The 18433-nt window shown below is 38.9% G+C and overlaps 1 protein-coding gene across 8 annotated transcripts in view; it reads right to left on the reverse strand.

The window, feature by feature from the left end:
• Positions 1-18433, reverse strand: part of FRY (FRY microtubule binding protein) — a 407943-nt gene that overhangs the window by 51302 nt on the left and 338208 nt on the right. For all 8 annotated transcript variants that reach the window (XM_076009508.1, XM_076009506.1, XM_076009505.1 and 5 more), the window contains 10 exons: positions 15599-15749; positions 14940-15043; positions 14025-14210; positions 11642-11840; positions 10059-10180; positions 6762-6949; positions 5657-5751; positions 3838-4445; positions 2816-2913; positions 2285-2455 (listed from right to left, as the gene is read on the reverse strand). In XM_076009508.1, coding sequence (XP_075865623.1) covers positions 2285-2455; positions 2816-2913; positions 3838-4445; positions 5657-5751; positions 6762-6949; positions 10059-10180; positions 11642-11840; positions 14025-14210; positions 14940-15043; positions 15599-15749 — 1922 coding nt within the window. The remainder of the gene's footprint in view (positions 1-2284; positions 2456-2815; positions 2914-3837; positions 4446-5656; positions 5752-6761; positions 6950-10058; positions 10181-11641; positions 11841-14024; positions 14211-14939; positions 15044-15598; positions 15750-18433) is intronic.

Here is an 18433-nt window from a genome sequence, read left to right on the forward strand (position 1 = left end):
CAGGTAATATTAAGTAGGAAATAAAGGATATACAATTTGTATGTATTAGAAGAAGCCAATATTGATGTGAATGGGTGTATCACATAGAAATAACCTTGGAAAGAAATAAGAAAATGTTAATAGTGTTTCTCTCTATAATTTCAGGTAATTTTTCCTTTCTTTTAAAAATCTTTTCTGGACTATCCATGTTTTCTCTTATGAACATCTACTGCTCTTTTAGTCAGAAAAAAAAAACAAAAACAGTGATATTACCCCAAAGGAAAGCAAAATAAAGCAAAATAATGAGAAAATATAAATGACAGATATCATAATAAGTTTAGTGTTCTAAAATAAATAATTGGTAGAGGCCAGGCGCTGTGGCTCACGCCTGTAATCCTAGCTCTTGGGAGGCCGAGGCGGGCGGATTGCTCAAGGTCAGGAGTTCAAAACCAGCCTGAGCAAGAGCGAGACCCCGTCTCTACTATAAATAGAAAGAAATTAATTGGCCAACTGATATATATATAAAAAAATTAGCCCGGCATGGTGGCGCATGCCTGTAGTCCCAGCTACCCGGGAGGCTGAGGCAGAAGGATCACTGGAGCCCAGGAGTTTGAGGTTGCTGTGAGCTAGGCTGACGCCACGGCACTCACTCTAGCCTGGGCAACAAAGCGAGACTCTGTCTCAAAAAAAAAAAAAAAAAAAAAAAAAAAAAAAAAAATTGGTAGAAATGACCCTAAATGCTAAATAAAATTCCACATCAAAAGTGGTCAAAGGAAGTAACCGAGTGGTTAATACATGAGGAAATAATTATGTAAATCTATTACATGGAAAAATGAATATCTTCACTAGAAAGGAAATACATAATGAAAATAATTTGAAAGTATGAATAAAAAGCATTAAACTAAAAAATGCTTTTAGTTTGAATAGAATGATACAATTTAGTGGGGATATGAGAAAATAATAATATTTATAAATTGTTTATAGTATTATAAATTTGAAAAGTCTCCATGAAGACTAATTTCTTAAATGTGTAGAACTAAGACAACATATCTACATATCCGCGCCATCTGACTAGATAGTTCTACTTTGGGCAAGGTAGAGTCAATTGATATTTTTTGATAAAATAACAGGCATCATCAGTCTTTGTGAGCAGGGCATTTGGATTGGTTGTCCCAGCACTTTTTATGTGCTGAAGTATGTGCATGCTTCATACTTAGGTAATTATTAAAAGCAACAAGGTGGCATTTATGAGAGGTTCTTTAAAATGCTGGAGATATGGGTGTAGAAAGAGCAAATGAATCCTGGGCTGTTGATAGTCTGAATACAGTCTACACATTGTTGGTCTGTATTGCAAGTCCAAAGCCTGTAGGATCAACTATTATTATAAATGTGGACGGATGGGGCATCTACTCTCTGCTAGGTAGACAGTTTCAGGCTTGTGGAGCCTTTGAGAAGATGGCTGATTTTTTAACCTGTCTGGCACTTAGCTTGGTGACATAACTAAAACGAAAACTAGGATGGATTGTCCTCATGTCTTCTGACAGGTCCTATCAACAGGTATGAATGCATTTCCTGGAAAGAAGAGCAATACTGAAAATGCTAAAACAAAGTAGCTGTTTTAGCTGTCACCAATTATTTGCTTCATACATTTCATGACCTTGTGTATTAAACTTGGGGACTGGAGGTGCTAAACGGAATACATTTCATCTCTTGCCCGATATTTCTAGCACCACGGCACACAGAAGTTAGAGTAGGGGTTTGTAACGAATGTGCTAGAAACACATTGGTATGATGATAAAAATATCATTCCACTTTTAAAAACAAACATAAAAGGCGAAGATAAAAAGTTTATGTCAGAATGTATGCTGTGTTAATTAGTTCAGAGCAAACAACAACTGAACATATTGAGGCACACAGTAACTTCTTAAGTAAGATTTGAACACGCAGAGCAATCATGATGCAATGTTCTCCTCTCTGCCATGCACTGACAGGCATTAATGTAGTAACCAGAAGGGGTTTAAGCTTTTAAGGCAGTTATATCTAGGTTCAATGTCTGGCTCTGATGCCTTAAAATTATAGTAAATTATTTAACCTGGCTGAGCCTCGGATCCTTTATTATAATAGTACCTACATCACTGGATTGTTGCAAGGATTTGAAATGATTCCATTAACATCTATAACAATGGCACTATAAAATATATAATAGGCATTCAATAAATGGAAGTTAAGAGTATATTATCAGTTCTATATAGATATTTTACCCATGGAAGCTATGATAGATTTTATCCTTAATTTAAAAGCTTACCTCTGCCAGGTAGGTAACCATATTCAAGGTAATGTCAGCATATGCTTCATGAAGGTATCGACAAACCACATTGACCCACGTGGCACAGTCCCTTGTGTAGCTGTGCGTTTTATAAAGTGTCATAACATGTGCGAGATTTGAAAGTTTGGGGTTCTTCTCTTCTAAACAAACCTTTTAAGATAAGAAAACCAATTAGGGATAAAATAGCCCAACGAATAGGAAGAAAGGTTAGCAATTTTACTGTAGGTTCTGGCAGTCTGGGAAGTAGATTGATATAATTTTTGGTAGCTGCAGAAGTGCTTAAGTTGGCTAATAAGATTTTCACAAATTCTTAATAATGTTTTCTCAATAATGAAAGCAACTAGACAATTTGCATTTGCCATCCATAGATGTACATTATTGGTGATATCAGTTATTATTTGCAGGTTTTGAGAAAAGCATTGCCTTCTCTGGGCCTGGTATTTCTGGCTAACATTGGGTCTTCCTGAAGGCCTGTATGGACCTGCCCGAGTTTGGAACCGTAACTCATACCTGAGCGATCCTTTCGGCTATATCCTTACAGAACTGATTGGGATTTTCAAAATGCTGAATCAGCTGGGGCAGGAGACATAAGACGTTCAGTGGAAACCCTGCAGTAAGAGAAGATACGATGGAGACAGCTGAACATAGTGTGTTTTGACTGTTAACAGTGGGAAGGCATGTAGAAGATTTGATTCTGAGGTGATACAAAAGGAGTCTTTTGAAGTACCTTAAATATGACCTAACACAAAATCCACAAAAAATGTACAATCACAATGTTATAAGTTACAAAGAAACCACTGCAGGAGATTTGTAATTTTAAGTACAGTGGTTAGTAAATAAGGATGACTGGCACACATTTTATTGGCATAGGTTGAACTGAACTGAAGCACTAGTTTGAAATTTTTATCAAAAAACATATTTTAAGAAAAAACTGGTGTGAGGGGACATAGGTCAATCAATTAAGTCTTAGTCATGTAATCGAAAAGACTCTTTAAAATGATGAGAAATGGTGTAGTATCTCTGTGTTAAGCTCTAGCTTCATGAAATGAATTCTGGGCCACATGCCATCATATTAAAAATCTTTGAGATTCTCAAATTGGGTTTAAAAAAAAAATCTTGTTTGTTGATTTGGCTTAATTCAAAACAATGGAGAACCAAGAGAATTTTCAAGAGGAACAGAAAAGTAAATAAAAATAAAAGATTTGGGAGTTAGAAAAGAAGGGGAAAAAGTCTGTACAAGAACAATGGAATAAACAAGTAGTATCTGTAGTTTGGTCTGGAAGGAATGATGAAATCACTAATATTTTATATATAATTTATCCCCCTTTTATGCTATTGCCTTCAAAGTATCTTCTAGAATATAATTAAGACTTGGATAGTATTTCAAGAGAAAATATAAACTATTTCCAAAAAACCATTTCTAAGCAGAATTGTTAAAAGCAGTTAAGTCCATATTATTAACATCTTATTACACCAAGGACAAACACAACCACCACCAGAATTGTAAGAGAGTGAACCGACAGTGGCTTTACCAATAGCTTGGGATGAATCCACCATGGGTATTTTGGACACTGGCGTCAGCAAACTGAAAAGTTGCAGGGTCAGGTCTGTGGTGGTGAGGGAAGTGAACCCTTTCAGCAGCAGCTGCTGCAACCCTGAGAAGTCGGCCCACTTGAGCTGTGCCTGGAGTTTCTCAAGTTTTTCTCGGTTCTCGGCTTTATCGAGTGGCATATGCGCCAGCAGTCTACTCAGCAGCCGTAAGGCCATTAGGTATTCAAACTCAAAATCAGACTCCATCAAGGCCACTGTGACCCAGAAGATGGTGGCCAGCAGGTTGGTGGGATGGTTGATGTGGGATGGGTCTGTGAGACTGTCTTTCAAGGAGGATGAGCTCCTGGTCTTTGAGGAGAGGCCTTGTTGGGTACAAGCCTGAATTCTGTCCAGTGTGGCACTTCGAGGTGGGTCGGAGGATCGGTCAACAACACCAAACTTCTTGGGCACAGAGAAGCTTCTTTGATGCCGGCTTCGTTCTGCAGTGGCAGTATTTCCACTGGCAGTTCCAGGGTTCACGTTCAGCTGTCCTGTGCTCTTTCTGCTGGCTGTTAGTTTAGTGCTCGAGCTTAAATCTGGTGATGAAGACCTGGGTATTAAAATTAAACAAATTTAATAGAGTTACAATATGCTTCAGTGAAAACTAGCCCTTTCAAGTCCACCGAGAAACACTAAAGGAGGGAAACCATTCTTTGGAAATACTACTTTCTATTAATTTCTTTTTCCTTATTCTTAAACAAAGCCATGAAACACAAAATAAGAAAACCTTCACCAATGAAACAAAAGCAAAACTCAATATCGAATTCTACTTATTGAAAGTGTCAAGAAATCAATAGTTGGCTTTAAAGTTTATTTATATTTCATTTATTTTTTGTTTGAATTTGGGTAGGAATAATTAGGAAATAAAATGTACCTGATAGGTATAAACTGTAAGAGTCTGTTTAAAGTGGCCGATAAGGAGAACAGAAATGGAAATTATGTTATCTATAAAGAAGTTAGCAAATGTTCATATCAAAGGAATTTTTTGTACTTATAAAAATTTATAAAAAATGATTTCTCAGTCTATTTATGCTGAAAAAGAAAACTTTTAAAATCAATATTCTTGCTAAATTTTTACTGATTTAGATAAATCTGTAGGCTCATGTAGATAAATGTGTATGACGGTAGTAGTCACACTGTAATTACCTGGCCGTAAAAAGCGTTCAACTTAAAAATGAAACAAGGCCCAATGGGGTACAAGATAACATTACTGACTCAATTTCAAGTCAGATGAGCTGAGTTACACAAACAGAATATGGAATTGCAAATGACTAGAAATGGGTTATTAAACACAGGCAGGAGAAAAAAAATGATCCCAAGGTAGGGATTTCTTGAGGTAAAGTCAACATTTATTCCAACTATTTTTTTAGTCATGGTTCAGATGAGCTTTGTATGTATTCATTTAAAAAATAATATTTAGTTTTAGGCTCTATTTACCAATGTAATAGAATAATTATTACATAAAATTTGAAAAATATTCCAAGACATAAAAAAGGAAATGAAAAAAATCATTAATATTTGTATCTTTTTGAGATAATATTTGTGTCTGTCTTCCTGATATTTAAAAATACTTCTACAATGTGTATATGTGTTATAACTTCCTTTTTTAATTAAATTTAGAAAATATCCTATATACTTTTTCAGGTCATAAATAGATTTCAAAACTGAGATTTGTTCTTTGTACTCTGCCCAAAGTTCAGCATCTCCCAAATATTCAGTACAGTATATTTGATTTCAAAATGTCATTAAGCTGATTCTCACCGGGACAACACAGTTAAGAGATCACTGTTCTTCAAGCAGTCAGACAAGTTATCCACAGCAGCCTCCAAGGTGAGGAGTGCTTCCATCACATAACCCTGCCAAACATGCAAAGGTAACATTTTGTACTGCTTATAGCCACTGTTAACTTCCTTATGATAAATTTAATTAATGCAAACTTTATCCCAATAATGTTAATATCATTGAAATTTAGACAGTCATTGTTGCTTTAATTTATGAAGCCTAAAAACAAATTTTAAGGGCCACTTAGGAAATTCAGATGGCTTAGGAGTTAGCAGATAAGCATAAAGATTTATTTCCCTTGGTCTGAGAGCCTCAACAGCTCAATTTCCTTTGAAATCCAACAGGGAGGGGGCAAACAAACACGACCCCCTGCTGAGGGGAGGGTGGGCATTTGAGACAGAGTGGCAATGTCTGAAAGCCAGAGACTGAGACGATGTATAGGGTGTGCTGTGCCTCAGTGGCATTTTGGACAGCACTTCTGGTGGCCAGAAGGAGGAGAAGCAGGTAGCATCTGCAGACTTTCCTGAGATGCAGGTACATTTCTGTTGGGAAAGAAGGGTCTGGCCCGAGAGGCAGAGCCTGTAATGCCCTTGGCTTTCAATCTGCCCGGCTCTGGAATGTCTGCTCTACCTACAGGGTCTTCCTGTGGAAACTACTCTCTCCATTCCTTCTTCAGTTCTTCCAGGTTATAGAAGGCTAACCACACAGGGAGGGGTCGTGCTTCATTCAGGTACGATGGAGATCCCTGCTCTGGGTGGGGATACCGTATAACTGCATCCTAGGTTGGGGGCAAAAACCCAAGGTGACAAAATAAGTCCCCTACCACCCACCCAATAAAACCAACCCTCCAAACAACAAAGAAGGAGCCACTAAAGAATTCCTAGTTGTTGGCTTGTATAAAAGAGGTAATATCCATTATTAGATATTATCTAATTTTTAGAACAACACTCCTTGGAGTGATTTCGTAAATATAAAAATCACCCTTTAACTTTTTTTTTTAATAAAAGGCTCAATGAAAGTTAACTCTCATCATTGACATAAGAGAGCTCATCCTTCATGAGCTCAGTGGTCTTCCCTTCCATACCTGAATCTCATCTCCGTGTTCTCCAATCACTTCTACCAATCTCGAGAGAAGGTCAGATAAGGCGTGTGCTGACAGAGGTTGCTTGAGGGCCCGGAAAATTTGGAAGGAACGACCGGCATAGTGCCTGGAAGAGCTTGCCAGGGCTGTCTGTAATGCAACTTCACTCAAGTGTTGCTCCAGGTGGAAACCTAGGGCAAGAAGAGCCAGGGAAGAGGTCAGCCTTTACTCTGCACACTCTGGGGCATCAAAGTTACCTGAGAGCTTAAAGCAGGCTAACTGCACAGAGCTACCTTGTGGTGGTACTTATTTGAAAATCAACCATTTTAAACTATAACCAAATTTTAAATACATCTTAGGGAGGACAGTGTAGTAGAAAGAGGTAGAAGCTTTAGAACAAGATAATCCCTGTTTTGAATTAGGGGCTTTATAACTCTGGGAAAGAAACTTGTTCTCTATCAGCCTGTTATCTTATCTTTACCTTATGAATAATAACACCTACCTCATGGTGGTGTGAAAATTAAACAACTGATAAAGTGCCTAGCACAGTGTTTGACACATAATATGTGTCATAAATGTGTCATTATTTATTACCCTGCTATTTTTCTATATTCTTCCTGTACTATTTTTTATGTAGAATACTTTCACTCCTTTTTTTTTTTTTTTTTTTTTTTTTTTTTTTTTTTTTGAGACAGAGTCTCACTTTGTTGTCCAGGCTAGAGTGAGTGCCGTGGCGTCAGCCTACCTCACAGCAACCTCAAACTCCTGGGCTCAAGCAATCCTCCTGCCTCAGCCTCCCGAGTAGCTGGGACTACAGGCATGTGCCACCATGCCCGGCTAATTTTTTTATATATATATCAGTTGGCCAATTAATTTCTTTCTATTTTATAGTAGAGACGGGGTCTCGCTCTTGCTCAGGCTGGTTTTGAACTCCTGACCTTGAGCAATCCGCCCGCCTCGGCCTCCCAAGAGCTAGGATTACAGGCGTGAGCCACAGCGCCCGGCCTCACTCCTTTTTTTATAAGAGAGTTTGCTAGTGGATTGAGACAACTCAAACACAACTAAGGACTGTGTCAGTCTTTGCTCTGTAGATATGCAGATATTGAAATGTAGATGCTGCAAAGAAGCCAGACATGATTTAAACTTTTGCCTGAATATTTGTTCTTCCAATAGCATAAAGGTAACTTCAGACATGAGAAAACCATTTAATCAGATGGGAATGAAAAGATAAAACACAAGACTGAATTCTGGGTCATTAAATTGTACACTTCCTGCGCCTCTCTTCAGGGAGAAAAGCAGACTGAGAGATTCAGAGGACTGGATGAGAACAGGGATTTGGGCTGGGGCTCTTCGACATCTTTGGTTGTCACATGAGAGTGGACCAGAAGGGATAGTTCAATGTCATTGTTCTTGGCTGAGCTTGGCTATTTGACCCGAGGGACAAATAGACTATATGAGAAAATGTTCCTGCAGAGAAAACAGGGTCTTGGAAAATGGACTTCAAACATATTCAGGGTGTAAATACAGCATAAAACCCATATAGGCAGTTCATAACTTACAAATTGACTCTGTTCCAAAAAATATTTTATGTTTTTTTTATCAAGTCACATTTTACTACTTAATCCATTTTATATGTTAAGGTTAGGTCTCCTGGCAATGAGCAAATGCTTATTTAAATCATAATGAACTTGAAGGCTAGAATTTTGCTAGCAGGACTGTGGACTCCACCTCTACAATGACATTTATTCTTTGGGAAAAGGAAAAGATTTCCTTTACTTTCCAGCCACACAGTGAATGTACACTTCCCAGCCTTCCTTGCAGTTAGATGTGACCACATGTGTGAATTCTGGCCAGTACAATGTGAGAAGCAGCACTGGACGCCCCATTCAAACCTGGCAGGTCAACTCATCCTCAGGAATCCTCCATTCACTCTCTCTTTCTCCACCTGTTGGTGGATGCAGAGGGTCCAGCAGAGGCCTCTGAGCTTAGGGGGTGGATAAGCCATAGGCCTGAGGGTCCCCGAAGCAACTTGTGGAAGGTCACCTGCCGAACACTCACACTGAAGTGTTACACGATCCAGGCAATAATGTCTTGTGGTAGGCCTCTGAGCTCTGGGGTTGTTTGTTACAGCAACTATCCCATTCTGACTAAGACAAGTATTTCCAGGAACACATTGTGTGTGTGTATAGTGAAAATAGCCTGAAAGCAGGGATGTACAAAGAAATCAGAGTGAGTAAAAATAGCTTGATCAAGATATGGGAAAGACTTAGATTTTAAGCAGTCTGAAGTACCTGCTGAGAATTCAGTAAAAGGCATTCAACTTTATATAATCAAAGGTTTTAAACAAAATAATGGTTCACATACATATAGTAAATCTCTTTCTTTGGGTTTGTGTTCAATTGTTAAGTGACTTTTGAGGTCTTAATATTTCAAACAAATGCCAAAAGGGAAATTCAAAACAGGGCATGGCAATCCCATTCCTAGAACAACTTTCCATTTCAGTTTATTAGTACTTTTTGTTTCTTTGTAAGTATCCTCTGATAATGAAAAGAGATTTAGCTAATCTGAAATGTTTCAAACTGGGAAATGTGCTAATTATTAGAGCAGATGGAAAAGCCAGTGAAATGTATTTAATATTGCCAGCCCAGTGTGAGAAAAAAGGTAGAGATAGTTTTGCAACATGTTGAGGAACCAATTTTAAATTTCACACACAAATCAGCCCAGGCCAACTTGGATCTGATAGTAATTTCACTCTGGACAAACACTTAAGTATTATGATGCTACTATAATTTAAATAGGACTCACTCACACTGTGTTCAGCATATTGAATGGTCATTGGCACAGGAATTATTAAGCAAACACTTAATAAAGCCAAAAATATTTTATCACAGATTCCTTTCTTTTTTTAAACCAGTTTGACCATTTCAGCCAGACATTTAACCAGACTGACTATTTTTCATAGTTGAGCTTGATGGGAGTCAATTATGAGATTTATTTCTCATGGCCTTCTTTAAATAAAATTAATATGGGCACAATTTAATTCTAATAAGGGAAATGAAGCAAGTAGAACAGTGAGGTTGGGGAAATTATTTAATAGAGGATAATGAAAATATACATGGTATTAACTATCATTCAGTTAGGCAGCATCTGCAATTTGTTTCAAAACTCCCCTATGAATGTGCTTATGCTATAGAAGTGGAGTGTCAGGACCACATTACAAAGTGTGTAGGCGTGTACAGAGAGTGAGTTCCATTATAGAAAAATGCTGAAAGAAGGATTTGGGCAAATAGGATGAAGTACCTGATTTGGAATCTTTAAATACAGATACAACGTGACGTAGAAAATTAGTGAGCTGTTCAGCACTCTTTGAATTTTGATTTTTGGGAGTGATGTCCTCATGGCACCAAAGTGGACCAAATGCCCTTAAACAAAACACACAATATGTCAAGAACACAACTGTCAATTTGCATTTTTGAACCCATACATGCATTTCTGACTCCAAAAATATAATACATTTAAAAAATTTTTATTAATTAATTTAGGGGTACGTTTCTGTCTTATAAAGCTTACTGGCACACTCAAAGCACATCTAGCTAATTTAGAGAGGCATACTTTTTATGTTTTAAAATTAATTTATTTACAAAATTAAAACCTCCCAATTCACCAGAGTAGTGCTTGGCATTTTCTGGGTGCTACATGTTTGTTTGTTAAATAAAATGATATAACATGTTAAATAAAATATAGCTTTAGATATGGACTCAGTTTTCACATTTTAGCATTTGCAGAGATAAGGTTTTTATCGGGATCACATCATTAAGTTGCCAAATATTGTAGAACCAACCTGAAGACATACTGTCTGTTGTTTACTTGGTTTTCATTAATAAACAATAGGACTGAGCCATGTGGGAAAATTTCAGAGAACAGCCTTTCCTAACACATGGTATTGACAGATGGTGAGAGGTGACAATACCTTTCCTCTGACAAACCATTCAGGTCTCTGAAGTCCCCTGGATGTGCACACACCCTGTGTGAAGGTGCCACCAGCCCCCTTCCTAAGCTTCCTGTACATTAAACCACGTATTAAGCTGGGAGCTGCGCAAAATAACCTGAGTCATTAATTGTAAAAAGAAAATGCTCTTTTTGCATTGTTCGCATTAATTGATAGAAAGAAAAATCATGTAAGATAATAGATAACACATACACAGACTAGATTTCCAGGACTTAACTCACTGAGGAAAGACATCATGCCACCAGGTCACAGGTAAGCATGCCCTGCTACAAATACCAGACCTCAGGTGTTAGAAATTCTGAAGCCTTACAAGCCAACTGGTTAATTAGAAGAACCAGAAGACCTGAAAAAGCAGGACTGCTTGCAGTTTTTCTTGGTTGTGATTTATGATTAGTTTGATTCCTTTCCTAGAATGCTTCCTATTGTTTCTGGTTTCTGATTTCCCTTTACAAATGACTCTTTGGACCAGATGAGCTGACAATGGTCCCCTTGGCAGCTGCTCATAGGCCAACCGTGGCTAATATCCTTGGTTTCCAGAGTGATGTTCTTTGCCATATCTCAGAGCTCCCAGATCCTGGCGGCTCTAATAGATGATGAAAGTCATGCTCACTGCGGGACACTGCTGTCTCCTGCCTCCATCTGCTGCATCACTGCTATGCACGAAATCGCCCTGCCCAAAAATTGTCACATCAATGGGATCTTAGATAACTTCTACCAGTTATCTTTTACACAGATACTAGCAGATGCAAGTTAGAAGAGAAATAGGAATTTGTCAGAACTCCAGGATCACTTTCCATCTGTGTGGTTTAAAGCATTGGCACTTTTCCAAAAGACCAACCTGCAAACAGCAGCCAGACTCCCAACCCCTCATTACCTAGTTGTCAGAAACTCAATGAGCTTGTTTGCCTTCTCATCTGTTTCAGCAGCTGTGTCCACGTCTTCTACCTCCTGGGTCATCTGCGGGAGGTTCCCACTGCTGCCCCCCAGACTGATGCTGGAGGAGGTGGAACTGGAGCTCAGCCCCGAGTCTGGCACTGGGGATGACTGGTCCTCTCTCAGGAAGTCAAAGCCACCTGGTGGGAGAAGAAGGTCAGGAGGGATGTGCTAGGCAGGGTGCCTGTCAGCATGCTTAATGAGGTCCCCAGGTGCACAGAGAAGTGTGCAGTTATTTAAATTTTGGGGAGAAAACACTTGATTTGGGCTATGGCTCTGATGAAACGAGACTGGTATTTTTCCTTTGCTTTTAGAATCAGTTGCACTGCTGTGTCAACCAGTGTATATCTGGGAACAGGAGGTGATCTGCTGTGTTCTTTTTTTTTTTTTTTTTTTTGATCTGCTGTTTTCTACTCTGGTGTTCTAGTTGATGATTTTTATAAAAGAAAGGTGTGTGTGTGTGTATGTTTATATGTGTGCATAGGCCAGGCCAACGAACAGTTCAACGGTAACAGTTCAACTACTACCTGTGCTCTTAGTAAGTTATTCCTGGGTACTAAACTACTTAAACATGTGAAATAATACCCTTTTTGAGAATACAAGTCACTTAATGGATGGTGAGTAAGTTATTCATAATGTTTTTTGAGCGAATGTGCCCTGAAGCTTTAATATTATGTGTATAGTAATATATTTTAATAAAGTATGTTGGATGGTATTCAAAAAATATGGTATAAGTAAATACTATGTTTTTTCACTACATATTGGTTGACATGCTACATCTGGGTATGCCTTGGGTTTGAAAATGTATACATGTGGCCATCCCTTTCCCCCTACTTAATAATCATAAAAAGTACCTAGTCCTGGTGTATTTGACAGTAATATTAAATTAGAAGTGAGGCGCCCTGGGTTTGAATAGCATCGCTGCCACTTGTAGTGTAAACTCATGGAGTTTATATAATTCTTTGTCTCTCGGTTTCGAGTTATAATAAGGTAAAGACAATACTTTCTATCAAATAGGTTTTTAGTGTGGATTTGAAAGCAACTATCATTGAAACTGGATGCTCAATAAATATTTACAAAATGGGGACATTTACCACACTATTTGTACATCTATGCCCTCTGTGGTATAGAGTTAATCACTCTATTGTTTGTCTTGCTTAAGGATATCGTGTGCTTTTTTGGGGCAGGTAAATTTCCACTTGAAATCATTTTATAACACATCAGTGGTATAATGAATGCAAAACTAATACACTCAGACACGACTTAACATGCAATTTTCTCAGCCTAAGTCCACATACACAATGGAATACATCCTTATTCTCGGGATTTAGCCAGAACTTTTCAGTTTAATTTAGCATCTATAGTAGAGAGTTCTGTGTCTCTAAGAGGCTATTGATGGGCTATTTTCAATTAAGTGTAGCTTGGTTCAAAGTAAAGAGCCTAAATTGAGGCTAGTGGGCCTTAGATCTCAGAGTTAATGATAACTTTGTATTTGTTTTCCAAAGAAATATGTGTTAATGTCTGTTACAAGTCAAGACAGTGTAGGGTACAAGTGATAAATAAAAGGGTACATCCTTTCCAAAGTCATGAAGAAAGCACCTCGTGACACTGAAATGCCATACCATATCCAGTGCCAATATAATGTATAAAATAAATTTAAAAAGTAACCCCTGAACTCTGTTGGTAATCATCATCATCATCATTTTCAGATATTTTAACATTCTGGTCCTAAATGAAAACCACTGATCACCCCTTTGGAGAAAGTTTTCATGAATAGCTCAACACAGAATAATTTCTTTGATTCAGCTAATGCCTTCTGTTCCCATTTCTAAGAAGAAATTTTTGGTTTCAAAACAGAAATGGGTTTTAATAGGCTTTCATTAATGGTGCAATCTAGGAAAAAGTCAGTTATTCAGAAAAATGAAACTTCCTTCAGGGGCAGTAGAAGGTGCCCAGGTGACACCTTGGCACCCTGGCCGGACCAGTGGAGATGGTCACTATTTTATGCATTACCTTTTGGTCTTCTAGACTGATGCTTTTGGCCTATGGAAATTAAATTTTTGATGTATCAATAGGAACATATTCAATGGGAGCAGCAATCATAATAATCAGGAAAAATATTTTAAAATAATAATAAGGAGGGCTTTTAAGAGGCAAGCTCACGTGAAGTGAAATGGAGCATAGTTATTGTGCTGTTAACTTAGCACTTGGAAAGTTGGAGGTAATATTAATAGCATGAGAGAAATTAACTCAGGCTCTGTGGGCACCTTCAGTTATCTTTCCAGTTGTGCCTGTCTCAGGCTCTCTGCCACTCCTCTCATTACCTGTGTAGAGGTACTCAGGTTGGTAAGCCGGCTGAACAGTTAGAGTCTTAGCTTCACCCATCTCTCGAGTCTGCAGAAGCACAGAAGCAATGGAATGAAAATTGCTGTTGCAAGAGAGGGCAATCAAGAGGTGAAGAAGTAATTTTTTGCTGTGTTCAAAGACTTCAGGCCGGTAATGGTCCAAACCTGGAACACAACGGTGGAATCTGTTAGTATAAACAAACGTTAAGCTCGTTTAGATTCCAGGGATAGTAAAGATTCCAAGATATCCGGGAGGAACATGTTAAAAGAATGTTTAGTTTTCTTTGTTATTGTTTGTGTTACCAACATAAAGAAATTGGGCTTAGGAAAAATAAAATGCTTTATTTCTTAAGTAAAATGTTCTCATAAAATGCTGATAGATGGACTTCTTTTGACCTTTCTGTAGCATCTGACATGGTTAGCATTCCTCTTTCCCTGGATATCCCTGTTACTGAAGGATTCTAATTTTATTCATCTCTAAGTGAACTTTTCAGTCTTCTCTTCCCATTTTTGCTCTACAAAGCTTAGTACTTGGCCCACTCTGTTCTGTATTCTTTCCCTTTGCAACCCAACCGTGTCTCATGGCTTTAAATTTATCCCCTCAGCCAAAGACCCTCAAAAAGGCCCAACTTATTTTGGATATCTTTATAGATGTATTAATAGCATTACTGGGGCACCACTACATTTACATCATAGAAATGGGACAATTTCAAATAATGACCTATCAACTGAAATTTTTGAGCAGATATCACAAAAGGGTAATGAAAAACAGAGGAGACCAAATATTTCAGAAATGAGACAAGCAGGATGTCAATGTCTAGGAAAAATCTCTGTGGATTATTGCTGCATGTTTTTAATCCTATTGGTTGGAACTCATCTTAGATCCAGTCTTACCTAAGAAGACAGCATGAAGTAGTAATGGCAGATGAAGCGCCCAATCTTCTCTTACACTGTGATCCACCACCATCTCAGTCATAAAAATTACAGCAATATTGCACCTGGTCAAAGAAATGATGAAATGAACGCAACTTCTGAAGAGGATGGAAATACACTGATTGGTCATTAAGTTACAATTAAATACAACTCTTAAGTCTTTTTTAAAGAATTATATAAGACCCTTATTCCAGGGAAATAGAGTTTAACTTCTGACATAGCCTAGAGCTCCACAACTGGAAAAAACATTGGTTGAGCTAATCACATAATGGAGAGTCTTTTAGTCACTAGGGAGTAAGAGCTGAGGGATGAAGAGAAGTTGAAGACAAGGTCCCTGTCTTCAAGTTGCTTACAGTCTAAAAAGTGTCACAGAATGCATAACCATAGCAAGATTATATCAAGGAGAAATTCAAAGGACCACAAGGCAGTTTTGCACATTGATTAAGGTTTGGCCAAGCTCTGCTAATATGCTGGGAGCTGGCAGTTAAGTCAGGCATGATCCCGCTGATTTAAGAGGTCATTTACATTTGGAGGTACCTGGAATAAGTTTTCTTCTTATAGGTAGAAAAGTCCAGTCAAAGCTAAGAGGTCATTTCCCTCTACCCGCACACACTGCTCACCTGTGGAGCGGCCCCCGGGGAGTGATGGTCTCTGGGAGATAGTCAACCAGGGGGGCCCAGCATCCTCCAGTACAAGGCATTGGTAAGGGCTGCGGCTGCTTGGTCTCTGTGATAGTCAGCAACCAGCCCGTGTAGGGAGAAATCGGATCATCTGTAGGGTGAGAAAGACAAGTGTGCTCTATTTTTAAGGAGAGGGTATTTTTGTTTTCCCTACTTGGTATTTTTAGAAAGAATCTTAAAATGTGCGCTTGTAAAAATAACTTCCCAACCATTTCATTTGGTGAGTATGAATTACATGATCAAGTGGGTTAGAATTACTTGTTTAGGTAATTACTTGATTAGTTATTACTTGCTAACTAATTTATAGTTATTCATTATAAAGCAAAGGAAAATATAGACACACACGAGGAAAAACATTCAATTGCAGGAATTCCCATCACTATGAAAACTTGCTCTTCCTTCAGTCTTCTCCGTGTCAGGAAAGCACAATTCCATACATCCAGTTTGCCCAGGACAAGGGCCTTCGAGTCATCCCGGACTTCCCTGTCTCATCACACATCTAACTCAAAAGCATGATGAAGATGGTGACAGTAATGACATTAGGAACTAGCACAGAGTGCTTACTCAATGCCAGGCATTGTTCTATGCATCTCACATTCTAACAGCCCAATGGTAGGCACCTATTTTTATCTCTATTTTGTAGAGAGGAAAGTGAGGTTCAGTGATTTGCCATCATCAACATATTCAGCGAGCTCTGCCTCCAAAACATCTCCAGGATCTCACCCCTTTCCCCATGTCCATCACTACCCCCAAGCCTAAGCCACCACACCCTCTCACCTGGGCTGCTACAAGAGGCCCCTACTGTCTCACTGCTTCCATCCTTGCCCCTGTGCAGTCTAAAGGATTGCCCACGGGGCAGCCAGGGCAATCCTTTTAAAACAAGTTCAGTAAGTCTTTCTCTGCTCAACACTCTCCAGTGGCTCTCCCAAAGTCCATGCCGTGGCCTTTGAGGCCTTAGAAGGTCTTCCCCCTGTTCTTCTCCTGGCTTATCGACCACGCCCTTGCTCACTCCACCCCAGTCATGCTGGCTTGCTTGCAGTTTTGCCATCACACGGGGTTCTTCCAGCCTCAGGGCCCTCACGTCTGCTATTCCCTAGACCTGGGATACTCTTCCCAGACAGCTGCTTGGCTCGTTCCTTTGCTTAATTCGCATCTCCACTTAAATATCGCTTTAACACAGCAGCTTTCCTTGACCACTCCATTTCAATCCACCCCACCCCAATCACTTTGTACCCCTCACCCTGCTCTAGTCCCTCTCAGCCCCCCAAAGCCCTGTGCACAGGTCACTAATTCAGCAGCTCTGCCTGCCTCCCCTACTCTAGTGTAAGTTCCAGGAGGGTGAGGACTTTCTCCATTTGGTTCACTGTTGTTTCCCTACTACCTACAGCAGCGCCTGGCATGTAGTAGGGGATCAATACATATTTGTTGAGTGAATGAACTTCATAACAAAATCTTTAAAGTAAGCACAGTGACACATTTTATACCTTTATCTCTTATCATGCTGTCAATACAGGCCAGCGCATTCCAGACAAGCAATTCCCCAGGGGACACATGGTATGACCCAGGTGTGTGGCTTTAGATAAGTGAACTTAATCTTGGGAGAGGTTTCATGTATTGGGAAGAAGGACATTTTATATTGTCTTCAGGCAATTTTCCCCAAATATAGTTTTTCTTGCTTGCACTTCTGAAAGGTAGTTAAAGGTTGTTGATGTGATGTTGCTGGTCCCGTGTAGAACACTGGCCTTAACAGTTAGCAGAGCGGGTGGAAGGGATGCTTTCCTGTTGTGACAACTGAGGCTTCGAACAAGGACAGGCACTGGGACCAAGAATACCCTACTTCTCCTGGGATATGAGTTCTGGGAGTTTCAGCTAGTAAGGTCAGGATGTCCCTCAGAAACAGTGACTGTTGGCTCTTTCTAATACATGGATAAATGAGCAACTGGCACCCTAGAATTAATTCTGTGCTGTGAAGCTTGGGCACAGTAACTTTAGCCTGGAAAAAATTTAAAACAGGTGCACTAGTAACTCATCTCACTTCTAACTCTCAGCAAATCACTTACAGAATGGCTTATTTTCAGCAAATGAACTGTTGGCATAAATTAGTTGCAAAATGTTCCCCTAAGTAATTATCTGCTCTTCAACAAAACTTGCAAGGGGAGTAAAAAAGGGAGACTACTGAAGAATTTATAAAAAAGAAACAACTTGTGAGTTTTCTGTTAGGAAAGAATATACTATTCTTTGTTTCAGTGATGTTCTCAGATTATATCCTATCAGCAAAAATGTGCTGAGGAGAATTAAAGTGGCCTAAAATTCAATTTTTCTGTCCTCAAATTTTGGGTTACCAATATTGCCACAGTAACTTTCCTTGAATCAACAACTCTCCATTTCTCAGGTACTGCTTTCCTCATCTCTAAAATCTTGTTCCTTTTAGAACTAATGGTCTGAGGTCCTGAGATTTGACTGTACAGTGTTTGGATAGTGTAGTCATCTGCTGGGACACAGAAAGGAAAGAAAATACCAACAGCTTTATTTTTACCTCCTATTGATAGTTTAAGGAAAGTCTTATAGGGACATAGCTGAAACCTCAGCTAGAGCATGATAATTACATATGGGTTTCAGACACTCCTTCCACTGGTATTTTGAATAGAGAAGACCTGCCTGTCTATGCATTCAGAAGTACAGCAAGAGTAGCTGAAATGTGGCATCATTATAACCACCTAGCTCTTACCTGAATCTGCCTATTTCCCGTAAAAACAAAACAATTCAAAACAACAA

The sequence above is a fragment of the Microcebus murinus genome, chromosome 13 (assembly GCF_040939455.1).
Source record: "Microcebus murinus isolate Inina chromosome 13, M.murinus_Inina_mat1.0, whole genome shotgun sequence".
NCBI classification, from domain to species: Eukaryota; Metazoa; Chordata; class Mammalia; order Primates; family Cheirogaleidae; genus Microcebus; species Microcebus murinus.